General features: G+C 45.8%; 2 protein-coding genes across 4 annotated transcripts in view; both read left to right on the top strand.

The window, feature by feature from the left end:
* LOC142590453 (uncharacterized) overlaps positions 1 to 3,495 on the top strand; it is a 95,259-nt gene extending 91,764 nt beyond the window's left edge. For 2 of the 3 annotated variants that reach the window (XM_075702577.1, XM_075702576.1), the window contains one exon: positions 146 to 3,495. In XM_075702577.1, the coding sequence (XP_075558692.1) occupies positions 146 to 1,281 (1,136 nt within the window). In that variant the 3' untranslated portion in view covers positions 1,282 to 3,495. The remainder of the gene's footprint in view (positions 1 to 145) is intronic. The other variant, XR_012830152.1, reaches the window with a different exon arrangement.
* A 32-nt stretch (positions 3,496 to 3,527) lies between these two features.
* Positions 3,528 to 12,012, top strand: LOC142590454 (uncharacterized). Its single transcript, XM_075702578.1, has 2 exons — positions 3,528 to 5,128; positions 8,768 to 12,012. The coding sequence occupies exons 1-2, from the start codon at positions 5,095 to 5,097 to the stop codon at positions 10,153 to 10,155; spliced, it is 1,422 nt and encodes a 473-aa protein (XP_075558693.1). The 5' UTR covers positions 3,528 to 5,094; the 3' UTR covers positions 10,156 to 12,012.
* Positions 12,013 to 27,638: the final 15,626 nt, after the last annotated feature.

The following is a 27,638-nucleotide window of genomic DNA, read 5'->3' as shown; positions in this document are numbered from 1 at the left end:
TAGGAGTTCTTTGTTTCATCGTACTTGAAATCACCCTGAAGATCTCCCAAATCAAATGAAAAAGATAGCTTGTCATTAAATTTAGCCTCTGTGTTCTTTTTTGCCATTTCTTATTAACTCTTACTTATTTTTTTTGTTTGTGCAGCATCGAGGCCTTTAATTTCTGCATCAACTGCCAAAAGTGACAACCCAAAGCAAGGATGCTTCCACCGATGTCAGCTATGTGACTATGAGACTGATGAACTATTTCTTCTGGAAGATCATGCCAGCGACCATACTGGCGAGAAACTGTTTCATTGCCCTTTATGCCTTCAGAGCTTTCCCCAGAAGCAGAGACTCAAAACCCACCTGCTCACCCACACAATCAAGACACCATTTCAGTGCACTTCATGCTTTTGGACCTTCTCGGATAAGGCTCACCTGAAAGAGCACTTGCGCATCCATACGGGCGAGAAACGGTTTCATTGCCTTTTGTGCCTTCAGAGCTTTTCTCAAAAGTACAACCTGAAAACCCACCTGCTCACCCACACAGGCGAGAAGCCATATGAATGCCCTTCATGCTCTCAACGCTTCTCGCGCAAGTCTTACATGAAAGCCCATCTGCACACTCACACAAGTGAGAAGCCATATCAGTGCCCTTCATGTTCTCAGAGCTTCTCGCAAGAGACCTCCCTGAAACAGCACCTGTGCAGCCACACAGGCGAGAAGCCATATCAGTGCTCTTCATGCTCTCGGGGCTTCTCACAAAAGTATCGCCTGAAAGCGCACCTGGTGACTCACACAAACGAGAAGCCATATCAGTGCCCTTCATGCTCTCAGAGCTTCTCGCGAAAAACCTCCCTGAAAGAGCACCTGTGCAGCCACACAGGCGAGAAGCCATATCAGTGCCCTTCATGCTCTCGGGGCTTCTCCCGAAAGGGCGACCTGAAAAAGCACCTCTTCACTCACTCAGGCGAGAAGCCATTTGAGTGCCCTTCATGCTCCCAGGCATTCTCACGAAAGTATGACATGAAAGCGCACCTGGTGACTCACACAAGCGAGAAGCCATTTGACTGCCCTTCATGCTCTCGGAGCTTCTCACGAAAGAACAACCTGAAAGTCCACCTGCGCACCCACACAGGCGAGAAGCCATATCAGTGCCCTTCATGCTCTCGGAGCTTCTCATACTGGGGCACCTTCAGGAAACACATGAGGCGAGAAGCCATTTCAGTTCCCACTCTACCTTCAAAGATTCTCGTTCAGAAATGCCCTGAAGATACACCAGTGCATTCATACAGGTGACCGGCCATAAAATTACACCGTCTCCTCCAGGTCCTCATCACTTGAACAGACTTCAGAGAGCACAGCACCATGGTGCTGTAATCTAGGTCAACAATCTTGTTGAACTAGAGTCTTAGTTACAAAATATACATAGGTGTAGTATGTTATGTAGTGTTCTACTACATCAGGTAGCACAAGTGTCTCTGCATACTCCTGAGAGCAAGCTTTAACTTGAGCCAAACTCCGATGCTGCCTATTCAAATACATGTAAAACGCAGAAACGCTTTTCTGAATAACCAGTGGGTAGATTATAACGAAATTTGTTACAATTGGAGAGAAAAAGCTAAATTCTGATGATTGCTGGAAGCATATTTTTGGTTGAAGGCCTGAATGTTATAACAGGAATTTACAAAGATGGTCCAGCATGAAAAAAATTGGAGCTAGAACTTCATAAATTTTTAGCTCTGTACCTGGAATAGATATCATAGCTCGGTAAGCTGCATAAGCTAGATCTTTCAAAGCGGACAAATTTGATGTATGAATTTATTTCTTTTGTTAATTTCTTACACTATTTACGGGGACCTTTCAAATGTCCTACTCACCTATTATTTATTTATTTATTTACAAACGCTGCTATCTCATTTAGAGACGTAGCAGAAGTGGGTTACATAACTTATCAACACAAAAATGTCAACTAACATGGTTAGGCAGTTCTTTCCGAAATTGATTAGTCGGCAATAAACGCAGAGAACCAACTAAGTTATTCGATAATCCAACAGTGTGTGGAAAAAAAGAAAACTTAAAACCATCTATTATTGCAATGAAGGGAGCTATGTTTAATGGGTGAATACGTCGGCTTACTCGCACAGTAGGTGTCATTAGCAAGGTAAGCGCTTCATTGTTAGTCAATCCTTGTATGATTTTGTGCTGCAAGATTAGACGGTCACACATGCAACGAAACGACAATGGGTCCATTGATAAAGCGTGTGCGTGCGACGACGGTGAAAACATACGGTCGTAACTTTTTTCTGAGTGGATTCTAATTTGGAAATATCCTTTATGCGATAAGGCGACCACACTACAGAAGCATACTCGAAACAAGTCTAATTAGTGATTTGTAGGCCGTAAGCTTGCACTCTTTAGTGCCTTGCTTTAAAGTTCGTTTTAGGCACCCTAATTTTTGCAGTGCTTTATAGCAGACTGTACTAATATGATTATGCCAACTAAGGGTTGGCATAACTAAGGTTAGGTTGGTTGTGAAAGTAAGTCCAAAGCATTTGAACTTGTTAACTTCGTTAATACTGTACCCTTGAGTGCTGTACGTGAATTTTAGGGGCTGTTTCTGGTTAGTAAAAGTCATTGCCACAGTTTTGCTGAAGTTAATGCTCATCTGTCATGTGTTACTCCATTCTGAATATGATAAAAATACCTTGTTAAGCACTTCTTTATCACGAAGAGTACGAATGTTGGCATCTGCGTAGAGACATATTTTCACTTGTGTGTTTCTGGCTACTTCAGTAATGTCATTAACATATATGATGAATAAGAGCGGCGCGAGAACTGAGCCCTGCGGCACCCCTGACATGACCTGAGCTATAGATGAGGTTTTGCAATTAAAAGTGATGGATTGGAGTCGGAGATGCAGGTAATCGGATATCTAGTCAGTTAGTTTATTGCCAGGAAAGATTGCAGCAAGTTGTAGTAGTTTTCAACGGCTTACCCTGTCAAATGCTTTTGAGTAGTCGATAAAGATGGCATCAAGCTGACCGCGGTTATTTAGTGATGTGGCTATGTCATGCGTAAATTCTAATAGTTGTGCTGTAGAAAATCCTGCTCAAAAACCATGCTGCTGTGGGGACAGTAAGTTATTTGCCGATAAATACTGAATGATGTGCTCCAGAAGTTTGCAACATGTGGGCAGCAACGATATAAGCCTGTAGCTAGTGATTAGCTGTTTGCTGCCAGATTTGAAGATGGGAATGATGTTAGCTTGTTTCCAAACCTGAAGAACTGTCAACGTCTCAAGAAATTTGTTAAATATAACTGTTAAGTACCGGGCATTCCCTTCAGAGTATCGCTGTAAAAATTTGTTTGGCACTCCGTCAGCTCCAAAACTTTTTGTAGTATCAATTGTTAGTAATAAGTTGTGAACACCAACGTAAGTTATAATGAGAGCAGGAAGCCCTGGTAAAGTGTTGTTGATGCAGAAAGGACGATCGACGCCATCGTCAGGACCACGACCGGTAATAAAGCCGGTCGTGGTCCTGACAAAATACAGACTGAAAATAAGCGTTGAAAGTTTCGAAAATGCTCAAAGGAAGGGTGATCGTTAATGATCAATGATGAAGTGTCAGGACGCCCGGAAGCACCGTTTTCCAAACATCGATGAGTTTTCTTTCAAGAATGTTGATAACATGGTGTCGAAATAAAAGTGTCTGGCTTTGTGCATTTTGGTTTTTAATTCGGACTGAAGCAGGTGCAGTATTGAGCATTGGTTGCTCTGACTCACATTTTTATGTTTCCGGAGCCTCTTGATGTCCCTGATAAGATGAATAATGTCCCCATTATACCAGGGGTGCTTCGGGTTGCGTTTCACACACTTCCTGGGAACAAACTGCGAGATGCATTTATTAACAATGTTGCAGAGCATACCAAACAACTTGTCCACACTGCAAATGCTGCTACATTGTAGAAAAGCGTCAGAAGAGGATGCTAGAATACAGTCGAACCCGGCTATAACGAATTCGCAAAGAAATGCCTATCAGTTCGATATAGAGCATAATTCGATATAAGCCTGCTAAATAATTGGATGTCATAAAAGCACATTCTATTTATAAAATTACTTTATTAATGAAACTAGCTTAGTCTTGCACGAAGTAGTCCTATATTTTCTTCTGCTGGAGCAATTTCGCTGCCTACGACGCAAGCACTTTTCCACATTGTCTAAGGAGTTAGAGCAGCTGAGGCCGCAACTTTCTGCATTCGTGTAGAAGCACCGGACTAGTGCACGGTGCACGCCACAGGCATCGGGTCGCGAGTTTGGCCGCTTTAGCCCTAATCTCCCCCTTATTCTTCATGATCGTGATGAGAGTGCTCCTCGGAATCTTGTGCGCTGAGGGGATATCCAACTTCTCACCGCGTTTGACCCGATTTATGATTTCGAGCCTCACGACGAAGGGCGAATTCTGCCGCTTCATCACAGCAACACTGTGGGAGAAGGCCCACATAGCACGCACACAATGAACCAGAAAAGCAGCAAGACAACTCGCACTTTCGGCATCTTTCGGCGTTTTGCACAACGAGAGCACAAGAGCCTCTGGTTGGCTGTCTGAACAAGCGCTGCGGGCGGGCCAGGATCATATTTAGCAGGGGGATGTCGATGGCTCGTCCGAGGCAGCGTGGTCACGTTAAGGAGACCGGTTGGTTGGAGCCGCGCCGCCGAGTTTTTCCGTCACCACGAGGGAAAGCCAACTTCCGGGGGCACTTTCTGCCAAGCGACATTCGATATATCGGGAGTCGCTGCTATTTTTGTTCAATGAAAGCGTAATTTTTGCTATTGGCGGCGAGGAGTTACGGAGTCGCCATCTATCGGAAGCGCCTCGCTGGCATAGTATGAGGGATCACGCGGCGCGCTCCTCATAGGTTTTGCTGTCAACGCTCACTGAAAACACCACGCCCGAGCTCTCCCGGACATTTCTGTAAGTACTTTCGAAACGAGAGAAGTTTTTACTGTCTAAATAATAATCTTGGGCAAACTGAAAGCACACAATCGTTTACAGACGCTCTCTCTTTACCGAATACGTACAGTGAACGCCACTGCGCGCGGTCGCCGCGATGGAGTCTGCCGAACCGGCTTCTTGCGTGAAAGGTAGGTAAACGCTGAGAGCAAACTATGTGAAATATGTTCTTATAGTGTTTGTATAACTAAATGGAGCGTAATAGAACGAAGCCTCAATGCTGCGATCGCGCACATTCGCAGCGACCGACTGCGCGTCTGCATGCTTGTCCGCACACTGTTTCGCTTTCTCCGCGCGCGCGTTTTCGCCCCGTGCCATGAGCTTTAGGCCGCAGAATATGAGCATATGACAGTATAGCAACCATTGTTGCGTGGGTGCTATCAGAACCGTTAAAAAATAATTTCATTGTAGAGACTTCGACGCCTACGGGGACTGTGATGTGCCGTCGCGACAATTCAATTTTTTTTTCTTCTAAATTCTTTGACCTTTCATTATTACTTCTCGAGTTGCGTCGCACTGGAGTTCTCAGCGTGCAATTTCCCGCTGCTCATTTTTTTTTGTAATCTAGTGCATTAATTCATAACACAAACATGACCATAGACCCGCCGTGGTTGCTCAGAAGCTATGGTGTTGGGCTGCTGAGCACGAGGTCGCGGGATCGAATCCCGGCCACGGCGGCCGCATTTCGATGGGGGCGAAATGCGAAAACACCCGTGTGCTTAGATTTAGGTGCACGTTAAAGAACCCCAGGTGGTCAAAATTTCCGGAGTCCTCCACTACGGCGTGCCTCATAATCAGAAAGTGGTTTTGGCACGTAAAACCCCAAATATTATTATTATTAACGCGACCATATGCCATGCTTTTTTTTAAATGCGCTTCTTACCGCCGCCTTTCCACTCCACTGAAATTGCCAGTATCTATAGGATCGACAAGTTCATAGACCAAACCATCATGACATTATTAGGGCAGCGGACTCGGGCGAGCGTCTCAGCGCGCGTTTTCAGAACATCGCAGACCGGGCGCCGTAGCAGAAATCTTCCTCGCCTCTGTCCTTGTTGCATACCCGACTTGTAGCCGATGACTGTTTGCCGGTTTTATGTTTCGCGAGCCAAGATTCCCGCAGCTTCTTGTCCTGCGGCTACGTTTGAACAAGGCTGACACCGACCTCCGTTACGTGCGTCCGGCCCTGCGGCACCGAGCAGTAGCCTACCATATTGCGCGCCTTCGAAAGCAGCCACTACCTATTGTAGTGATTTCAAGCGTTGTAAATGAGACACTCGAAGCGGGAAAATTTCGCCACTAAATGAGGACCGCTGCGTACGAGGGAATTAAAACTCGTTTTCAGCTCGCTTCGGCGCTCCCGAAGCGGCCGCTATGCCCACGTGATCCCTCCTAGCTCGTCACGCCGACGGTGGCGCCAGATTTTCCAGTGGTGGAACTCGAGGCCAATATATACTCGTTGTAACTATACCGTGTCCAGAAATTTTTCGATATATAGAATAATTCGATGTAAAAGGATTCGATATAGTCGGGTTCGACTGTATTAGAATGTGAAGACATCTTCCCAGTGGTTGACGTAGCCACCACTGGCCTTGAAGCCCTTGGGTTCAGCGAGAGTAAGTGAAAAGTACACATGTTCGCAATAGAGATTAGTAAGAGGTGGTAGGAAAATTGGTGGAAGAAAAGTAGGGAAACGACAAAAAACGGAGATGTACAAAAGCAAAGTTCACAGTAGGGGGTCAGAAAATTTGGTTGTGGGAAATCATGTTTTTTTTTTCTTTTTTAACCTAAGTAGGATATTAAGCAGTATAGTAGCAAGAGCTTGGTGGTGCAACCCACCGCCTCCTCTCCTTGCTGGAGCAAGGAGAGGAGGTGCCGCCGGTGAGAGCAGCAAGGAGAGGAATGGAGCAAGGCATATTAGAATGTGAAGATATCTACGCAGTGGTCGATTTAGGAATCACTAGCGTCCTTGAAGCCCTTGGGTTCATCAAGAGCAGGGGGAAAATAACCATGTCCGGAATGGAGATTAGTAAAAGGCGACTTGAAGCTTGGAAAAAGTTAGGTAAACTAGAAACAACAAGGGCGTACAAAAACAAAGTTCACAATAGGGTTTCACGAAGTTTGTTTATTGGAATTCATAGGTAGGACATTGGGCATTAAAATAGCAAGAGGTTGGTGGCGCAACCCACCGCACCGTTCCGAAGTGTGTTGTACGGGAGCACTTGGGCGCCAGTTCTGTGCCAGCACGGAGGAAGAAGTTGACGTTCGTGTGTGTCTCACTGTGTCAGTTTTTCAATCTGGCTGCCTTGTGCTAGTGGCCCTTTTTCAAACGCCGTGCCCATGTTGCGGAGACGAACATGCCTGTTGATATATATATATATATATATATATATATATATATATATATATATATATATATATATATATATAAGCACCCTCGCTGGAACCCAAGGGTAAGTTGGGCACGATATGAAACTAGTGTGTGTGTGTCATTCCTTCGGAGCCACCGATGGTGCTTGGTGCCTCCATTCGCAAATACTACAATACCTTCACCTGCTAGTGTGTTAAAATCCACTGCGCTTTGCAAAGGAAGCACACCATTCCTTGTCAGTTCCAGCAATCATTTGCCAATATTTTGCGATGGCAGAGCACAAGGAGCAGAGCGCACTCCAAAAGAAGTTGCCGTATTTTTGCATCTCTAAGCTGCACCAAACATCGTAAAAAATTTACTGTAAGGTCAGGATCGGGGTGTGAATTACTGGCATTCGGATTTGAAGTTTCACTCCATGACAACACAGCGTACGCTGCCCCAAAGCCACACTTCAGGGCAAGGGTTTCAAGTACTCATACTTTCGCTATCTCCTGGGGAGTCCCACCCTTTTTTCACCCCTGTGTGTTGAATCTCCCTTCTCTCCTGCACGGTCGGTCATTTTCCTCCTCTGTGTGGGTCGCCATTTTGCATTTAGCAGTTAGTGAATAGTGCACATGGTGCTGGAAAAGTAGAACTTGGGCCACGATAGGCCGTGCTCACCGGCCCAACTCCCGTCTCCGGAAACAGTAAAGCAGTCATTGGCTTAAGATATGACATGGACAAGTGGTTTATCCCCAAATGGATGCTGTTTTGTAAACATCTAGGGGTTGCGTAGGCAGTTCTTACCTTGGGTTATAGACGCATATTATTCTTTTTTTCTTTCTGGGCTGTTCTGAAAGAGGACGCGGGTTGTAGGTGTTGGCCGGTTATGTGACGAAAACTGCGGAATTTCCTAGCTGGCTCTTTGCAATCTCGACTTACGATAACATAGCCAAAGTTCAATGTGTGGTCAAGAAGAAACTCGCTGATGAAGTCTCGTATAAAACAAATTTGTTGTGCCAGCGAATCATAACAAATTTTGCAAGTGCTTAATGTGGTTACCGGGCGTCAAGTGATCATTGAGGATATGAGCGCAGGCTTGGTCAAAGCATTTTTGAAGTGTTCTCTAAGGGTCATAGGAGCGAGTAGTCAAGCACTCCACATTCTGTCACTTTGTAATTCTTTAGCTTTCTGAAAAATCCCTTTTATAAGTGGACTTCACAAACAGGGTCATGAAGCATTCAAATGCAGAAATATTGAGTAAATAAAAATGAGCATTAGTTCTTTCTTTCATCATGCTTAAGGTCACCCTGAAGATCTCCCAAATCAAATGAAAAAGACAGCTTGTCAATAAAGTTAGCATCGGTGTTCGTTTTTGGCATTTCCTAAAAACTCTTATTTACTTTTTTTATTTGTGCAGCATTGGGGCCTTCAATTTCTGCGTCAACTGCCAAATTTGACTACTCAAAGCAAGGATGCCTCCACCGATGTCAGCTATGTGACTATGTGGCTGATGAACTATTTCTTCTGGAAGCACATGCCAGCTTCCATACTGGCGAGAAGCCATTTTATTGCCCTTCATGCTCTCGGAGCTTCTCACACAAGTGTTATCTGAATGTCCATTTGCGGACTCACACAGGCGAGAAGCCATTTGGCTGCCCTTCATGCTCTCGGAGCTTCTCACGAAAGCCCCACCTGAAAGCCCACCTGCGCACCCACACAGGCGAGAAGCCATTTGACTGCCCTTCATGCTCTCGAAGCTTCTCAGAAAAAGGCCACATGAAAGCCCACCTGCGCACCCACACAGGCGAGAAGCCATTTGACTGCCCTTCATGCACTCGGAGCTTCTCGCGGAAGAGCGGCCTGAAAGCCCACCTGTGCACCCACACAGGCGAGAAGCCATATCAGTGCCCTTCATGCTCTCAGAGCTTCCCAATCAAGGGTTACTTGAAAGCCCACCTGCGCACCCACACAGGCGAGAAGCCATTTGACTGCCCTTCATGCTCTCGGAGCTTCTCAGAAAAGCGCCATCTGAAAACCCACCTCCGCACCCACACAGGCGAGAAGCCATTTGACTGCCCTTCATGCTCTCGGAGCTTCTCAGAAAAGGGCAGCCTGAAAGCCCACCTGCGCACCCACACAGGCGAGAAGCCATATCAGTGCCCTTCATGCTCTCAGAGCTTTTCACAAAATAGCACCCTGAAAACCCACATGCGCACCCACACAGGCGACAAGCCATTTGACTGCCCTTCATGCACTCAGAGCTTCTCACGAAAGCCCCACCTGACAGCCCACCTGCGCACCCACACAGGCGAGAAGCCATTTGACTGCCCTTCATGCACTCTGAGCTTCTCACGACAGCCCCAGCTGAAAGCCCACATGCGCACCCACACAGGCGAGAAGCCATTTGACTGCCCTTCATGCTCTCGGAGTTTCTCACGACATAGCTGCCTGAAAGCCCACCTGCGCACCCACACAGGCGAGAAGCCATTTGACTGCCCTTCATGCACTCGGAGCTTCTCACAAAAGGCCCACCTGAAAGCCCACCTGCGCACCCACACAGGCGAGAAGCCATATCAGTGCCCTTCATGCTCTCAGAGCTTCTCAAAAAAGGGTCACCTGAAAGCCCACCTGCGCATCCACACAGGCGAGAAGCCATATCAGTGCCCTGCATGCTCTCGGAGATTCACACACAAGGGCAACCTTAGGAAACACATGAGGCGAGAAGCCACTTCATTGCCCACTCTGCCTTCAGTGATTCTCGTTGAAGAATGCCCTGAATATATACCGGTGCATTCATACAAGTGACCGGCCATATAGTTGCATTGCCTGCTTCAGGTCCTCATCACTTGAACATACTTGAAGAGCACAGCACCATGGTTCAATTCAATTAACTTTATTTTCAACACCACAATGTTGAGGACCGCGAACCAAAAGCCTTTTATGGCTTGACAAGGTCCGCAGCCCTTTTTAACAAGCAGTGACAGAGCATAGGGTTAGGTATTACATATTAAGCTAGAATTGCCTAAGTCCCAATAACACGAGTGTCAGACATAATGCATATATATAGTATATACATACATATATGTGTAATATGAATTCAAGTGAAACAGAATGTATACTCACGTACAATTGAAACCGAAAGAATTAACGCTAATTACTAATGCACATTATACATATATGAAAACAAATGTGTCACACAAAACATACTGCAATGCACTATTCGGCAAATACACTGTTACAAAAACTATTTGTTCCATTTTTCCACACTGTAGGGTAGTTTAACAATCTCGTTGAATTAAAAATATACATTCGTGTAGCATGTTACGTACTGTTCTACTGCATCAGGTAGGACAAGTGTCTCCGCATGCTCCTGAGAGCAAGCTTTAACTCGGGCCCAACTTTGATGCCGCCTATTCAAATACATGTAAAACGCAGAAATGCTTTTCTGAAATAACCAGTGGGATGATTGTAACGAAATTTGTTACATTTGAGAGAAAAAGCTAAATTCTGGTGACTGCTGGAGGCATAATTTAGTTTGAAGGCCTGAATGTTATAACAGGAATTTACAAAGATTTTTCATTTTAAAAAAGGTAGAGCCAGAACTTCATAAATTTTTAACTCTGCACCTGGAATAGATATCGTAGCTCTGTAAACTGCATACGCTAGATATTCCAAAGCAGACAAATTTGATGTATCAATGTATATCTTGTCAACTTGTTACACTGTTTACAGGAACTTTGCAGATGTCCTACTCATTTATTAGTGGCTTATTTTAACGCTTTCTTTCATACCTAAATATTGTCCGCTTTAGGTGTCCTATTTGGAGCATTTTACAGAATTGCAGTATTTTGCATTGCTGAGTTACCAATGTTGTAAATTTGATAGTGTCATTTTTTGAAAATTTGTGATTTTCAACAATAGCTATTAAAAGATTGATGGCCTAAATAAAAAATTCACTACCAACAGTCACTACATTCTATTTGTTTTATATGCAACAAACCTCATCTGGTTTCGTGCAGTAGTTGTCAAGAAAAATCATCTCTCCTTTCCCATGTATGTAGATGGGAGGCCCCAAGCTGAAGCTTGCTCTTAATGCGTTTCTGAAACACTTTTGTGGGGTTACCATATTTTCTCTAGATCTTCTCTCAACGCGTTATGGAACACAGAGCAAAAGGATTTATGAGAACCCACATAAGGCCGTTGTAGCTGAGAAAAAAGTCAAAATACAGTTAAACTTTTATTAAAAGGAGTCGGCAAAAACAGCTATTTGCTTTGTTATATTGTGGCTTTTCATTATTTGGAAAGTAATTGATGTTCATTCGTGTCTTCAAAATTACTGTTTGCATGCCCCTACAAACTATGTACGTTAACTGTAATAATTGTTACACTACAGATGTCTAAATGATGTGTTCTTTAGGCTGTCTTTTTTTCAGTGTTCTCTTTGGTACATATGAACTTGTTCTCTTAGACCAATTCATGTATTTGTTGGCTCTTGGTTCTGGTCTACATGGTTCATCGTGGATTCTTTTGATCTTATTCTATTCGTGCCTTTCTTTTTTTTTACAAATAGGTACTTTTTTAGAGGAATTGATTGTTCAGTAAGCTAGCTTTCCACTGTCTGTTTCATCAGAGCATCAAATAAATGCCATTGTTTGGTGAGTATTCGTTGTCTGTTCTTGATATTTCAATAAGTTTTTGACGGCATGCAATATAGGGATGCTAGCATTTTATTATATCTGGGGCTGCAGAGAAGTTGAATGAAGGCAGTTGGAACTTCATTATTAACACAAAAGGAGCCTGTTATAAGTAACATAAATGAGTAATCTAATGTTTGAGTCGAATGTCAAGTCCACCATGCTTAAGTCATTCTTACATTTTATTTCAACTAATGTACCAGCATTTCTATAAGCACTAGTGCGACATATAGTTGTGGGAATATTTGTATAAACTTTACGTATTGAATTGAACTTATAAGCCATCACTGTAATACATTTGTGTGCGGAAGCATTGAAATTGAGCCAATCCTGTTTTTCGAAATTTGAAAAAGATGCTTTCTGAATTGCAGTTGTACTAGTTTCTCATCAGGAATTTCCTCGCCGACAAAATTGTGTACAAGACATGCTTTTAAGATAATAAATACAAGGGTTTACTGTTTCGATTAAGGGCATGCAAATATTTGATACGTTAAAGTAGGCACTTTGTCAATACAACTATATTCTAATAGCCTTCGAAAACTTAAAACACTATGTGTACAGAAATGAACCTCAAACTGAAGCAAAAGTATGATAAATGTCACCCCCATGGGCATAGGAGACTCGCCACCGGGTGGCCGAGTTGAACAGACGTGTGCATTTTCATCTCCGACAGTCACTGTCTTCCTCCTGTTACTTTGACCGTGGTCATGGATGACCCAGAGGCAGCTTTAAATGTTCCAATACCCGAGGACATGAAATTACAGCAGTTTGAAGACGCCCTCATGCCAGAGAATGCGCCAACCCTAACGAGCACCTCGACCGATGCCATGGTGGACACCACCGCTTCGAGAAAGACGCCGCTGCGTCCAGACGTGAATCCATTCGCTCCACTCGCTGATCCTGAGCCACCAAGAGGGAGCAAAGGCAAGTACGATGATTTACTGGTCTCATACCTACTCATTGTACCCACCGCCAAGCATGGGCAGAAACGCTTACGCGGAACACTGTCCGCGATAGCTGCAGGTGCAGCAGCTAAACCCAGGCTGCGTTTCGTCATGGCGTCTCTCACTACAACGGCAACGCAACGCCATAGTTTAATGCGTATGGCTCAGACTCGGTGTCTACTCACGAAGATGACAGCGAACAAGGAGCATGGAAAACCGTTACATATAAACGCCACGATCCAGCCAAGAAACAAGCGAACGCTCACTCAACGCCGTTCATACGCTCGCACTGTGATCCTAAAACCTCCAGAGCCATGCAGAATCATGGATGAAAATTTCATTGTTATTGATGAGGCACTTTGGAATCACATGCACAACGCTCCCTCAACGCATTAAAGGGAAGCTGACCCGATCGTTCAGGTCAGATATTTGGACAGGAGTAATCAAATAGCGGTTGACACTGATCATCGCGACACGAGATGTCGTTCTGTCTTTAATACAGCTTCCAATAAATGGCAAGCCAACTGTATTTCAAGCATACGAGGCCATAGAAAAGGGTCAAATGTGGGGCATTATCCGCAACGCAGGAGGAATGACTGCCGAGCAGCTTACCATGAACCTGCACTGCCGGAAGTGCGACATTGTCAGCGCTCGCCCCATTGGGGAGAAAGGCACCGCTGTAGTCACTTTTAAAGGGACTAGCCTTCCATACAAAATCGGGCCCAAGTGTTTCACAATACTAGTCTATCCGTTCAAGTCACAGGTCTACACTTGTGAGACGTGCCACAAATTAGGACACGGAAAACAGCATTGTCCGAATTTTAACAGACCGCGTTGTGCCACATGTGGCGGAAAGCTGCATAGCAGTGACGAGGTCTGTCCCAACCAGGGGCCGAAATGCCGCAATTGGGGGGGTAAGCACCTTGCAACGGCTCAAGACTGCCCTCAGAGCATACAGATCAACAAACAGCTGCACGTGAAGTCAAAATGCCCTCAGAAGCAAAGCCAGAACTCCATGGGTTCACAATAGGAAGTTCATGAGCGCCCTCAAAAGACAGTGACCCTGAGACACAACTCTTACACTGGGCCTCCCCGCGCTCCATCAACTCCTGCAATACCGCCGGAAATAAACCGCTTTTCGACCACAGCAAACATGCCTTTGCTAATTTCGTCAAAATGGCTAACAGCGAAGCGCTAGAACACGCGAATGCGAGTCACGCCAAAATTACAGGTCAGTCTGTCCTCGCCTCACTCTCAGCAAATGAAGGTGCACGTGTTCATGGACAAATCCATGAAACTATCACTGTCGGGGCACCAGAGCAGAGCCAGAATAAGCTGCTAGAAACGCGGCCAAAACCACAAATTCATCCTGATTACGAAGCCATCTTCTCTGCACACCTGGCACAAATAGAACATAACATCGTGTCAAGGGTACAAACGATGATAGAACGAGCTATCGAAACATGCGTTCGCACCATCATGCAGCGCCCAATGCACCATGGAACGCTCTCCTTCGGAGGTCTTGCCACGGCCGCATGAGTTAATATGGCGCCTTTGCTGTCTGGCTGTCTGTACAGATAGCTCCGACGCAGATGGCTCACACACAACGTGGCTCAGCTGATCACTCAAGTTAATGTTTGCGGTCACGGTCGGGATGTGGCGGAAGCCGTCCCAACAGTGATTCAGTGGAACTGCCGCTCCTTCAAAAAAAAAAAAAAGCAGACATGACTTTATGTTAGGGCCTGTCGCATAACAGTCTCAGACCCGCCGTCGTGGCATTGCAGGAGGTGAACTGCTTTATGCCACGCTTACCATACTTCGAGGGCTATCGCTTCCCCGAAGACACCGACACACCTGTGTGCAAAGCTGTGTATCTGGATCGAAGACTCGCCCACACAAAGCTCGACACTGAGCCTTGGTGCTCGAATATTGCTAATGTTACTGGATGCTGCATTCAACTTACGCCCGAAAGAATAATAGTTGTTTTTTTCTGTGTACATACGCCCAGAAAACGCACGAAGGAAGACTAAGGGCTCCTCAGTAGACTTTAGCTACATACATTTTCGGAAGATGTATCCCAAGGATACAATTCTAATCTGTCAAGACTTCAATGCTCAACACGTAGCCTGGAACTATAATAAGTGCAGCCCACGTGGTCGTCGTATCATGGAACAGTTTGACCATTATGGACTATCGCTCTTTATGGGGCTCTTGCATTGCCCAGGGGGCGCTGCGAGAAAGGTGCTAAAAAGCGCCCTCTGTCCTAAAATGGGTCGTACCAAGCTCGGTCGTCTGCTTCGGAATGCACGGTTACAATATGGACCCGCCACTTTCGATTGTGTTGTAGCACGGCCTGCTGCGTATATCGGGCGCCGTAGATTTTTTCAGGGGTGGCACGCTGCGTAAAGGCAAGAAATTATGCAGCGCCGAATACGTGTGCGCCGTTCAAGAATTAGGCGGCGAAGTTTTAGCACGGTGTCAATCGCAAGTGAAGCGAGTCGTGTACGTCGTGGAACTGCAGGTAAGCTTGGCACGCTAGCTGCTAGATTCATGCGCACAAACGCGAGGAAATGCGTGCTATAAATGAATCCACAGCAGCAATAAGCAGACATCATGTGTACGGAACCGCTCGAGCACACGACGGTACGCGCCGCGGTGTACGAACTGCTCGAGCGCACGATCGTACGCGCCGCGACGGCAGCGGTCTTTCGACATGCCGCCAAACGGCGGGCCTCCTGCAATCTTTGTTGACTGCATGCCGCTAAACTGATGCAATGGATGTGAGCTCGCACGTGCGTGGGAATCGCGCTGTAGCGCGAGCTTGTGCGCTGCTCGCTTGATGTAGCTTTTAATGACAGCGCTCGAACATCGATGTGCTGCAATCAATACTGCCTTGCTGCGCTGCTTCAACGTGCTGGCTTGAGATCAAGGATGAGCGCATTTAACTCTCTTACCCTGTGCTGCTCGTAGTGGAGTAGTGAATTGTCATCGAATGAGCCCGACCATTTGTGCTCATTGGCACACACTTCACCACTTCGCATCGGTCGAATTGTTAATTGTCGCTGTGGCCGGGTCTCGAATCGTGAATTACCAGCCATGCCTGCTGCTATGTCGGTCTGCTGTCGGGACTGTAGGTGCAAAAGATCGAAATTTCGAACGCAGATAATCAATTAAGCTTCAAGACAGAGGAAGCAGTCAGCATGACACGAAGTTTCGCTTACTCGGCGCGACGAACTGCAGCTATGCAGCGCGCCCGACGCTCCACTTCGCGAGGCCTTGAAGGAAAACGGTAGAATCTGATGTTGGGATTCAGGCCTTCTTGTTCATGGCAGCCCACGACGCAGAAGTAATGACGGTGACGCCTTTTCGAGGCTGGGCTAGGTCTCTCCGGATCGGCATCACCGATTCCTTCTGCTCCCAGCATTACGTCCCACGGCACACGGAGAGTCCGTTTTCGTTAAACTATAGGCTGCGGCGAGATCGCAGCGTGGTCGGCGTGGTCTATGAGAAGTGACGAGCCTTTTCGCACTCGCAAGAGGGCATAAAAAAGTGCGAATCGACGCAAAACTCGGCCTAGAAACGTGCTTCGCCACAGCCAGGGCTCAATACGACCCAAGCTGGTACGACTCAGATGTCGTTTCCCGCACCACCACCAGGCGCCGCTACTGTACCTCAAACTCCAGCGCAAGACGCCCATTCTGCCGCAATGCCATACAAGGCTTGGACAGGACACAAGGCAAGCAGACATGACGCCAGACTTAACGTGGTCCTCGAGACCCAGAACCTGCCAATGGAAACTTCTAGAGGACTCTCTTGGCAGTGATCATCTTCCAATTGCCATCACAGTGAGAACAAATGGTCCCTCGTGCCACCCATCGTCATACAAACGGGATTGTACGATTACGCACCGGGACAAATATCGGATGCTGCTAGAAGAAAACGGTCCAGTTAACAATCTTGACTTTTAACGCAAGCTATGACGCGTGCGAAGCGCAAAGCAACTAAAATGCTTTGGGTTTCTCCGGACCAACCTAATTCGGATAGGCACCTCCTGCATCTATGGAACCACAGGCCTAGACTTTGTCTTCTTATCGAGCGAAGGGGCACCCCCAGACACTATGAACTAAACTACGCTCTTTACAAGAGGAAATCGAGAAGTATACAGGAGAGCTAGCTTCCGAGCATTGGATGCAGGTGTGCGAGCAACTCAACGGATCGACTAATTCAAGCAGGGCGTGGGCTATATTGAGATCTCTTGGGCAACGTAAAACGTCAGACGCCGTAGCCCGTGTTGCCTTGAAAGAAGGCATCACCAATGCCGAACTCGCAGAGAAAGCGGCAAATATATTTTTCCCCAGTCAAATAGTGCCATAAATAGAACCTATGCGAGGGACGATGAGCAAGACGGACACGATGATCTAAACAAGCCCTTCACGGCCCGCGAGCTCGAAGACTCCATACGCAGAATTAACAAGCGTGGCACACCAGGGGTTGATTGAATCGTTGCAGCACAATCGAAGGTTGCAAAATTACTCTTCTGGCGTAGTTTAACCGTATATGGAAAGAAGGAACTCTCCCACTAGAATGGCGCCACTTTATTGTCAAGCCTATTCCGAAAGCGAACAAACCACCGAACTGCCTGGGAAACTTAAGAGCAGTTTCGCTTATGTCATGTCTGTGCAAACTTTTGGAGAGCATAGTGAACGCAAGGTTAATATCGTGGTTGGAGGTAAATTGTCTTCTGCTTCACAATCCATACGAATTCCGGCCTGGTCTTTCTACTCGAGATATTATGCTTTGCCTAAAAGAGGACGTGCTCTATGTCTCGTCCTCGTGTCCTCGCATAGTTGTGGGGCTGGACATCAGGAAAGCTTTTGATAACCTTCCCCATGCCTTTATCGTGCAGGCGATACAAGAAATGGGTATCGAAGACGACATGCACAACTTTATTGCTGCGTTCCTGCAAGACAGAATGTTTCAAGTTTAAGTAGGCAGCGACCTCAGCTCCTATCATCATAACGGGGTTGGAGTCCCACAGGGAGCCCTAATCTCCCCAACATTATTTAACATCTTCTTAGCAGCTCTTCCAGCAAAACTAGAGACAATCACAAGCATTGAGCACGCTATCTACGCAGATGATGTGAGACTGTGGACTACGCGACGTTCCCTAAGAGAACAAGAGGAGGCCCTGCAGACGGCGTGAAATACTATCGAGAGCTTCACGAGGGAGGTAGGGTTTACGCTAGCACCGGAGAAGACCGAGTTTGTCGCTATCTACGGTGGGAAAAGGTCAAAGTCGAAGGACGAGGAGAAAGCCAGCGCCCATCTCTCGATCGGACAGACACCCATTCTCAGGAAGCGGGTCATCCGCTTACTCGGAATGTTTTTAGACGAGCAGTGTATATATCCATAACGTGATACAATCAAACAGTAAAGGTCACCAAGCAGGTCACTCAAATCCTCCGCAGGATTTCCGAGCTTGCAAGGGGCATTAAAGAAAAAGAAATGAGACACTTTGTGCAGGCTTTCCTGCATTCTCGCATCCTGTCTGGCGCCCCTTTTCACCCCATCACTCGAACACAGCTACATACTCTAGAACGCCTCAACAACGAGGCAAGGAGAGTAATGACAGGATTGTCAAAGTACACGCCACTCCCTGCACTCAAGAGCTGCAGCGCTTTAGGTGACATTGCTGATCTTATTTCAATGCACGAGCATACTCATGTGACACGCCTCAAGTCCACAAGCGCAGGAAGGGCCACATTGGTTAAAATTGGGCATGGCATTAACCTTCCGGCGCTTTCACGGGTATGTCCCCCTTGGGAGCAAGTACCGATTGCGGATCCTAAGCCACTGCCGAAGAACATGGGACAAGATCAATTGGCAAGATGACAGGCCCACGCCAAACGCCACAAGAAATATACGCACCAACTACGTGAGGGGGGCAACGACAATTCTGGCACTTGCCATATAGTCTATGTGGATGCTTTTATCCGAGGATCAGAGGAGGAGCCAATGTTCACTATGGCGTGGACAAATATGGAAGCAACCAAGCGAGGCAGTAAACTCCACCTCACAAGACATGTCGTTCACAGCTCTACAGCAGAACTGTATGCCATCCTAGATTTTGCCAAGCATGCTGAACACACTGCCAACAAATTTCCAAGAGAGGCTAAGCACCACTACAGAGTGTTTACGGACTCTCAAAATGCCTTTAGAGCTTGCCAGGGCACTCGTACAACCACTGCTGTGCTCCACAACTCCGCCTCCACGTTCGTCGTCTGCGTGACTAATAGCGTCCTCGATCTCCTGCACCAGTGCGCACCGGGGCGCCTTGGTGCGCACTTTCATCCTCGATCAACCGCACCAGTGCGCACCGACCATCCTCGATCACCGGAAGCGCACCCTGATGGAGCGGTTTTCCGTTGCCCCGTCTCGCACCGAGAAAATCGGCGGTGCGCCGGGGTGCAATCCCAGCAAGCACTGCGGGACGCGAGACGCGCGCGCGTACAGCCGACTGCAGAACCGCAGACGCCAGACGCTCTGGCCCGATAGCTTGCTGCAGTTGCAACGGAGTTGGCGGAGTTAGCTAGTGAAGATGTCGGCAATGAGAAAGGAAGCGCTAGTAGTTGCCGCAATCGATGAGCTTTCTTCAAGTTTGTCTGACAGCGAAGACGACGTACATGCTGATCGACCTCGTCCAAAAATAATGTGGTGAAGAGCGACCGAAAGTGGACAGGTTCGTTGAACGGGTAGTCAGGAACGGGTCGTCAGGATTAATTATAATATCCATTGGTGTTTGCTTGCAACCAGGTATGTCGGAGCACGCCGTTTGACAAGGTTCGAGCGCTTGCCGCGGATCCTCAGCACCTGCAAACAATAAAATGTGCGCGCGCGCGTGTTCGCGCACGTTTTGCGCGCCAGGGGTAAAGTGGCGTTGTATGCATGCACCCTGCACAGGGTGCAGTTTTGTCCTCGATGTTGACCCTCCGCAGTGCGCCACCACCGCGGTGCAAAGCGCACCTTTCTGGTTTCGGGGCAATCCCGGGGCAAGGTGATCGAGGACGCTATAAGGTCATGATTTTCAGTTACACTGGATCCCGGAGCCCACGCGTATACCAGGAAATGAACGGACTCATCGACTAGCGCACGCCACGCTACTATCCGCACTGTCAAACCGCCCGAACAATCACTGGGCTTCTTCGATTTTCCACTTCTGGCTACCAGCGGGCACCTGAACATCGCCCCCGAGGGCTCCGTGGTCGCTGCGCATGCGTTAGCTGAGAGAAGGTGAGAAAGGAGAACAAGTTGGCTTTACCGGATGTGACGTCACATTGTTGTTTGTTTTTGCTTTTATGAAATAACTACTCTCGAACTCAGACGGCATGGCTCGCGTCTCGTTCGCGCGCGTACGTATGGATGTGGTCCGCTTTTAGTTTTTGGCGAATGCTTAGAAGCTTCAAGTTGCGGACACTGCGGTGGGCCAGGGCTTGATGACATTTGTTGCCCAGCTGCTGGTGCTACCGCGACGTACTTGGAGCAACGGTAAGTGTTGTGCGATTACCCGTTCTCTTGCTGACACGTAAAAAAACCGGTTGCGCATTCGAGCTGTGGTCTATGTGATCTCGAAATTCGAAGGAACACGAAACGGTTGTCGCAGGTCCCGCAGTGATCGCAGTATAATTTATTCGTTCGTGCCTTCAACACTGCAGTTCCTACGCGTTGCACTGATGTAAAAAAATGAACAAGAAAACAGGGACATCTTCCACGCACCAGAAATGCATGCATTCAACTAGCGTGGATGTCGTCCTATGATGTTTATCGCGTTCTTAAGTCTATTTTTCTCCATCTCTATAGGATGACTACGCTATGCCCTTCTTATTTACCCATGCAGCGCATTGCTGCATTTATATTACCAATAGAATTGTCATCAGCATAAGAAAAATCACTGAGAATCTGAAAATCAAGTCTATTGCACTCACAAGTGACATCAATCTTCAGCAGAACTCCCTTGTGATCGGGCAGGCCTTCTATGATTTGGCAGTCCTCTCCATTTTGTAGTAACCTTTGGTTAAGGAAAATCAGGTCTAGGATCGAGCTCTCACGGGTAACGCTACTAACAATCTGTGTCAGATCTAACAACAAAACCAAAGTCAATAAGCGAGTCACAAATTGGCCTGTCACGACCATACGAAGCCAATGTACTCCAGTTAATACAAGGGGTATTGAAATCACCAGCAAGGATCAATTTACAGTCGTGAAGCTTGTGTTTTAATATATAATTGCAACAATCTGGAAATATATCTTTGGGGGGAATCGGGAGGCCGGTATAAAGTGCAAGTAGCCACCACAAGATCACCTATTTATAATTTGCACCATACCGACTTTGTGTTAGGAAGACTCGGTATCACTACAATATCAATGCCTTTGTGAATAAATAAAGCTACTCCGCCTCCCCTACCTCTTAACCTGTCACATCGCAAGACAGAGTAATTAGGAGACACAAACTCACCTTCCGTGACCAAGTCGTTTAGCCAAGTCTCAGTGACACAGATCAGAGATGGTTGGTGTCGTTCAATTAGCCAATTGAAGTGAACTGGCTTGTTCAATAGGCTGCGTGCATTTATATTCAAAAGGGTTAGGTTGTATCTATCCCGAAGTAACTCTGTGCTGCTAGTGGTGGGTATGTTGCTGGAAGTTTTGATAAGCGACTTGCTAGTGTCATCCCAGGAGTAGCAGATGCTGTCTACTATCAGAATGTCAAAGCTCAGTCGAACCTTGTTCACGTTCTTCCTAAGCTCGACTAAATTACCCACAAAGCTTTGCGAGTTTGCCACACAGGGAAAGAAAAATCCTCACTGATATGAGTATCTGACCCTATGAATTCAAAAGCATTCCTTAGTATGGAACTCTTCACTCTGAAATCGAGCAGCTTAAGTACGATAGGTCTCACCTTTGTGCACCAAGCCTGTAACAGCACTCAACGCAGTTGCATTCTATTTTCAGATTCGTGGAAAGGAGCTTCAGCACAGTGGCAAGTAGTTGCTCAGGGAATTCAGGCGATGGCTCAGGCAGACCATAGATTATTAAGTTGTTCGGACGTGATTGGTTTTCTAAATCATTTTTTCTGCCCAGCAGTTCGATGGCTTTTCTAAGGTCGTCGACTGTTTCTTCTAGAGTATACACACGCTCTGGTCGACGTCAGCGGTGGCCGACGCCCACGCTTCTATGTTCGAGATCCTATCTTCAGATGCATCTATTTTAGCGGTCAGACTTGCTAAACCTTGGCTCATTCGTGTTTGCCCTTCTAGCAGTTCCGTGAGCATATGTTCAGATTTTGTGTCTGGGCCAGGGTATGACTTTACATCACCCGACATAATTAGCAATATTCTTAAGGAATGCAACAAACAGGAAAAGGTACACAAAAGGCACTCAGGGTCCACCAGTAGCAGCAAACAACGCTCGTCACTTCTGAAGCAATGCACAATGCATATTGCTTACCTGCAAGATGAAGCAAGCAACGTTCAGACAGCCGTTCGCCATGCTGCTACTGGACCCACTGAAGAGCAGAAGCCGCGAGTCTGGCTTTATATCGTCCTGTGACCACGTGAGCGTTCATCAGTTGTCCGCCATCCACCGTTTGACCAGCACCGATGAAGTTCGTCGTCGTCGATAAGCAGGTTGTCGTGTGATACGAAATCACACGTGCCGTTGAAGGTGGAATCCGAGTTCACATGTACCGGAATGCCACGCCATCGACAAATGGAAAAAGCATAGTCCTCCGGATAGTGGCGGCCGACGCAAGCAGAGATCTGCAAGATGAAGCGAGCAAAGTTCAGACAGCTGTTCGTCATGCCGCTACCAGACTCACTATTAGTCGCATATTTTAACGCCTTGTATAATACGTCAATTTTGTCCACTTTATAGATGTCCTACTTGTAGCATTTTACAGAATTGTGATATTTTTCATTGCCGAGTTAGATGTAAACTTGATAGTTTCGTTTTCTGAAAATTCGTGATTTTCAATATTGTTATTAAAAGTCTGATGGCCTAAATAAAAAATCCACTACCAACAATCACTAGATTCTATTTCCTTTATATGCAGCAAACCTCATGTGGTCTGGTGCTGTAGTTGTCAAGAAAAATGATTTCTCCTTTCCCACGCATTTAGAATGGAGCCCCCAAGCCTAAGCTTGCTCTTAAAGGGTCCCTGAAACACTTTTGCGGTGTCACCATATTTTTTCTACATCGTTTCTCAACACGTTAACGAATACAGAGTAAAAGGATTTATGAGAACTGACCCACATAATGTCGTTGTAGCTGAGAAAGAAAACAAAATACAGTTAAACTTTAATGAACAGAAGTCGGCAAAAATAGCTATTTGCTTTGTTATATTGTGGCTTTTCATTATTCGAAAAGTAATCGATGTTCATTTGTATCTCAAAAATTACTGTTTTCATGCCCCAGCCAACTATGTATGTTCATTGTAATCATCATTGTTACACTACAGATGTCTGAATGATGTGTTCTTTAGGCTCGGTTCTTTTTTTCAGTATTCTCATTGGTACATATGAACTTGTTCCCTTAGGTCAATTCATGTATTTGTTGGCTCTTGGTTCTGGTCTACATGGTTCATCGTGGATCCTTTGGAGCTTATTCTATTCGTGCCTTTCTTTTTTTTACAAATGGGTACTTTTTCAGAGGAATTGATTGTTCAGTAAGCTTTCCACTGTCTGTTTCGCCAGAGCACCAAATAAATGCCAGTGTTTGTTGAGTATTCATTGTCTGTTCTTGATATTTCACTAATTTATTGACAGCATGCAATATAGGGATGTTAGCACTTTATTGTATCTGGGGCTGCAAAAGAAGTTAAGTGACGGCAGTTGGAAGTTCATTATTAACACAGAAGGAACCTGTTATAAGTAACATAGATGAGTAATCTAATGTTTGAGTCGAATGTCAAGTCTACCATGCTTAATTCATTCTTACATTTATTTCAACTAATGTACCAGCATTTCTTTAAGCACTAGTGTGACATATATTTGTGGAAATATTTGTATAAACTTTACACATTGAATTGGGCTTATATATAAACCTGCACTGTGTAATACATTATGTGCAGAAGCCAAGAAATTGGGCCAATCCTGTTTTTAGAAATTTGAAAAGATTCTTTCTGAATCGCAGTTGTGCCAGTCTCTCATCAGGAATTTCCTCACCGACAAAATTGTGCACAGGACATGCTTTTAAGATAATAAATACGAGGGTTCACTGTTTCGATTAAGGGCGTGTAAATATTTGATGCGTTAAAGTAGGCGCTTTGTCAATACAACTATTTTTTATAGTCCTCGAACACTTATAACATTACCTCTGCACTAATAATCCTCAAAGTGAAGCAAAAGTAAGACAAATGTCACCCCCATGGGTATAGTAGGCATAAAAACATGAGTGTGCGTTGTAGAGGAACACCAGGATGTGTACATTGTTTTACCCATATTTTGACACTAGCTGTGCATTCTTCAAAAACAGTTTGAAACATATTCTACATTTGTTTCAGTTCTGGCACTATTCGCTTTGTATTCCATTCAGTATGCTAGAAATTCTGCTATATAGGGCAACAATGTACCTTCATGTAATAAATAAACATATATGAGGCTTTTTAACGCGACAGCGTTAAGGAGCTTGTGTCGCAGAAAAGCCGGTGTCGTCGGCGTCGGTGTCGGCGTCCGCGGCGTTGGCCATGAGCGATAAATCACGGCAGGCACTTCATAAATAAAAAGCAACTTCCAAGATGGGCTGGGTGGGAATCGAACCAGGGTCTCTGGAGTGTGAGACGGAGACGTTACCACTGAGCCACGAGTTCGATGCTTCAAAGCGGTACAAAAGCGCCTCTAGTGAACGCGGTGTTGCCTTAGAAACGAGCTAAGGCTCAGGCGTGCGTCGCTTGCTCAGGCGCACATTATGTTGTCGCGCCGAACGCTGCGTTGCTCGACGCTCACCGCGTCCGATGCGGGACGCGTAGTCGCTGCGCCGTAGCCCATTGTCTTACACCCCTTGGCGGGTCGACGGGAACGCTATCGCGTTCCACTCTTGAACGCGAAGCTTAAGCGTCCTCCAATTTTTTCTTTTTGTTCTGCAAGTTGCACTCCTAAGGATTACTTCCACATCCACTCAGCCATTTTGGTGGCACATATGCCTTCAGACTGTGGCATGTTACATCCACGTAAAGAGGCACCTGCACCAACATGTGGCCATTTCAGTGCTGGTTCTTCTTTCAAAGCTTGCTTATTTGTAACTTGGGAACTCGGATAGCAATTGTCTGTCGACACAGTCATGCGATGTAAATGTGAATTTATTAAGTCATACGAATTAGGAACATGCATGCGTGTGCAGTATGCTACATAACATTGTTACACAAGCGTTACCGTATGCTCAGATATGTTGAGCTGCCAAGGTAATTCGTAGCATGCACCAGTATAATGTGAAAAGCTGTTCCATTATGTTTTAAGAATGCAACGAAACAATATGAAAACACTGATACGACGCGACACGACACTGACAACACCACAATACCAAAGTCAGGTATCATGCCAGTTATGTTGGTACAGAGTGTGGAAATAAATATATTGTAATACAACTTAACAAGTTGTTTAGTTATATTACAATATAGCCAAGGCTATGCAGGTGCGCTGAAGGTTGCGGAGATATTTTTGGTAATCAGTTTAGAGCACACATTTCAGTGGCCACAGCCATGTGATATTCCATGATGTAACTGCTCAGCAATGAAGCATTTGTTTATTCACTATGCGTACAAGACTCCTGTGTACAGTAAAATACTCATTAGCGAGAAATTATTAATGTTACACGGCTCATTAGGACATGATGTCCAAGTAAATCGTTGCCAAATTGAACATCCTTGTGCATGAAAAGTGGTTTACATGTGCACAACAACAGGTAATAGCAGATTGTTTTTCTTAGTTTTATGCCCTGAATTGCTCGAAAGTTCTTTGTGGTTAAGTAGAACCAATTTGTGGATGCCTTGTTTAGTTGGAGCTAAGCTACATTTCTGAGATGTTTAGAACATAAGCAGTGTAAATGTTCTTGTCAATGAACCTACTTACTTTTGTTGGAATCTTCTCTTCCTGCCATGAGGGATTGTTTTGTCTACAAGTGCGTTGAAGCAAAATGTCATTACCAAATTTTATTTATTGTATACATTTTTGTCATGTGCAAGCCCTCTTCAGAATAAGACGCACATTGAAGCCTTCAAAGATCGCTTCAGATTCCGTTGGAATTTACACTAACCTATTGGCCTTTCTTTGACAGATCAGTTCACACTTACACAAGGTAGGGGTTCTCAGACGTTTTGGCTTTGGCGATGCTCCACCAGCTTTTACATAGTGCTGCAGAACCCCTCCCTTCCTTTTCCCAGTGATCTGCTTACACACAGACTTAACATAAGGGCTCATTTAGGCTTATGGAGAATGGAATGGCGATAAGAGGGGACGTTGCTGCACACACAATGCTGTGAGCACAGAGAAGCTGTCATGTTTTGGGAGGATTAGGGTGGGTGGGGAGCGGGTTGTGGGGTGGCCTTTGAATTGGCCTTAGCGTTGCTGCCGCGTCCTGGTTTGGCCTCCATTATGTCCATTTCGATGTGTTGTCGTTACTCTCGAGGGCCATTTCTGTTGATGAGGTATGTACGATGATGTACGGACAATTCTTTTCCGCTCTCCGTAATGCGCTGTGCGGGCCAACCATCTGGCTGCCATCCTATGCACAGTGCGCCATTAGCAGTATGTTCACGCAAACGGAGGGGTGTCACATGCACAAAAGCCTATAGTATGTTTTGCGAAAAAATTTTACGAGGCATTCACCTTCCGGAACGGTCTTTGGTGTATCAATCGCAGTGCTAAGCATAAATGCCCGCATCGCCTGGAATGTAGCACTGCCCCTCGCCCGCAGCAAAGTGTTTATTTTTTATTCTCTTTGGCTGCCACCCGGCGTAACATCGGTGTGAATCTACATATACGCATGCAGGCTCGTTTCACTAAGACTGCAACAGACTTAAAGAATGTGTTGTGCATAATCCATTTTTCATTGTCTGTTAAATTCACACCTTTTAGTACAATTTTGGGAGTTGTCTGTGTCCGAGAGACCCAGGGCACGTCTAAAGTAGATGGTGGGCGTAAGCTGCAGACGCACGAGCAGCGCACTGTGGACACTGGGCAATGTGTACGTAGCGCTGACCCCAGGCGGAAGTGATGGCTAGTTGGCCTAACTCTTTCCGCACCATGGGGAAACTGGGTGTTTTTTGCAGGTTACACCACATCTTTTTTCTTAACTACTCCACTCAATATTTTCTGGAATACATAAACAAAAAGCAGAATGAATGCACTTTTCACGCATAAAAGATTTATTAACGAGATCCATGGAAAACAGGGGAAGGCGGGAGATGGAAATTCAGGACGATGAGCAAAAGGAGAACAAGGTGAAAACGGGAGCCAAGGTTTCGACAAGTGGACTTGTCTTTTTCAAGGCGACATATTTATTAACGAGATGTATGTCATAAAACAGGCACAAATTGCCAAAATCAAGATTGTGTCACAAAATTGAGCAAAGTTTGTAAAGAAGTGCTTGTATCTACCAAAAA

Source organism: Dermacentor variabilis, chromosome 8, assembly GCF_050947875.1.
Source record: "Dermacentor variabilis isolate Ectoservices chromosome 8, ASM5094787v1, whole genome shotgun sequence".
Classification (NCBI taxonomy): Eukaryota; Metazoa; Arthropoda; class Arachnida; order Ixodida; family Ixodidae; genus Dermacentor; species Dermacentor variabilis.
The sequence above is the reverse complement of the archived record's forward strand: the minus strand, read 5'-3'. Positions and strand labels throughout refer to the sequence as shown.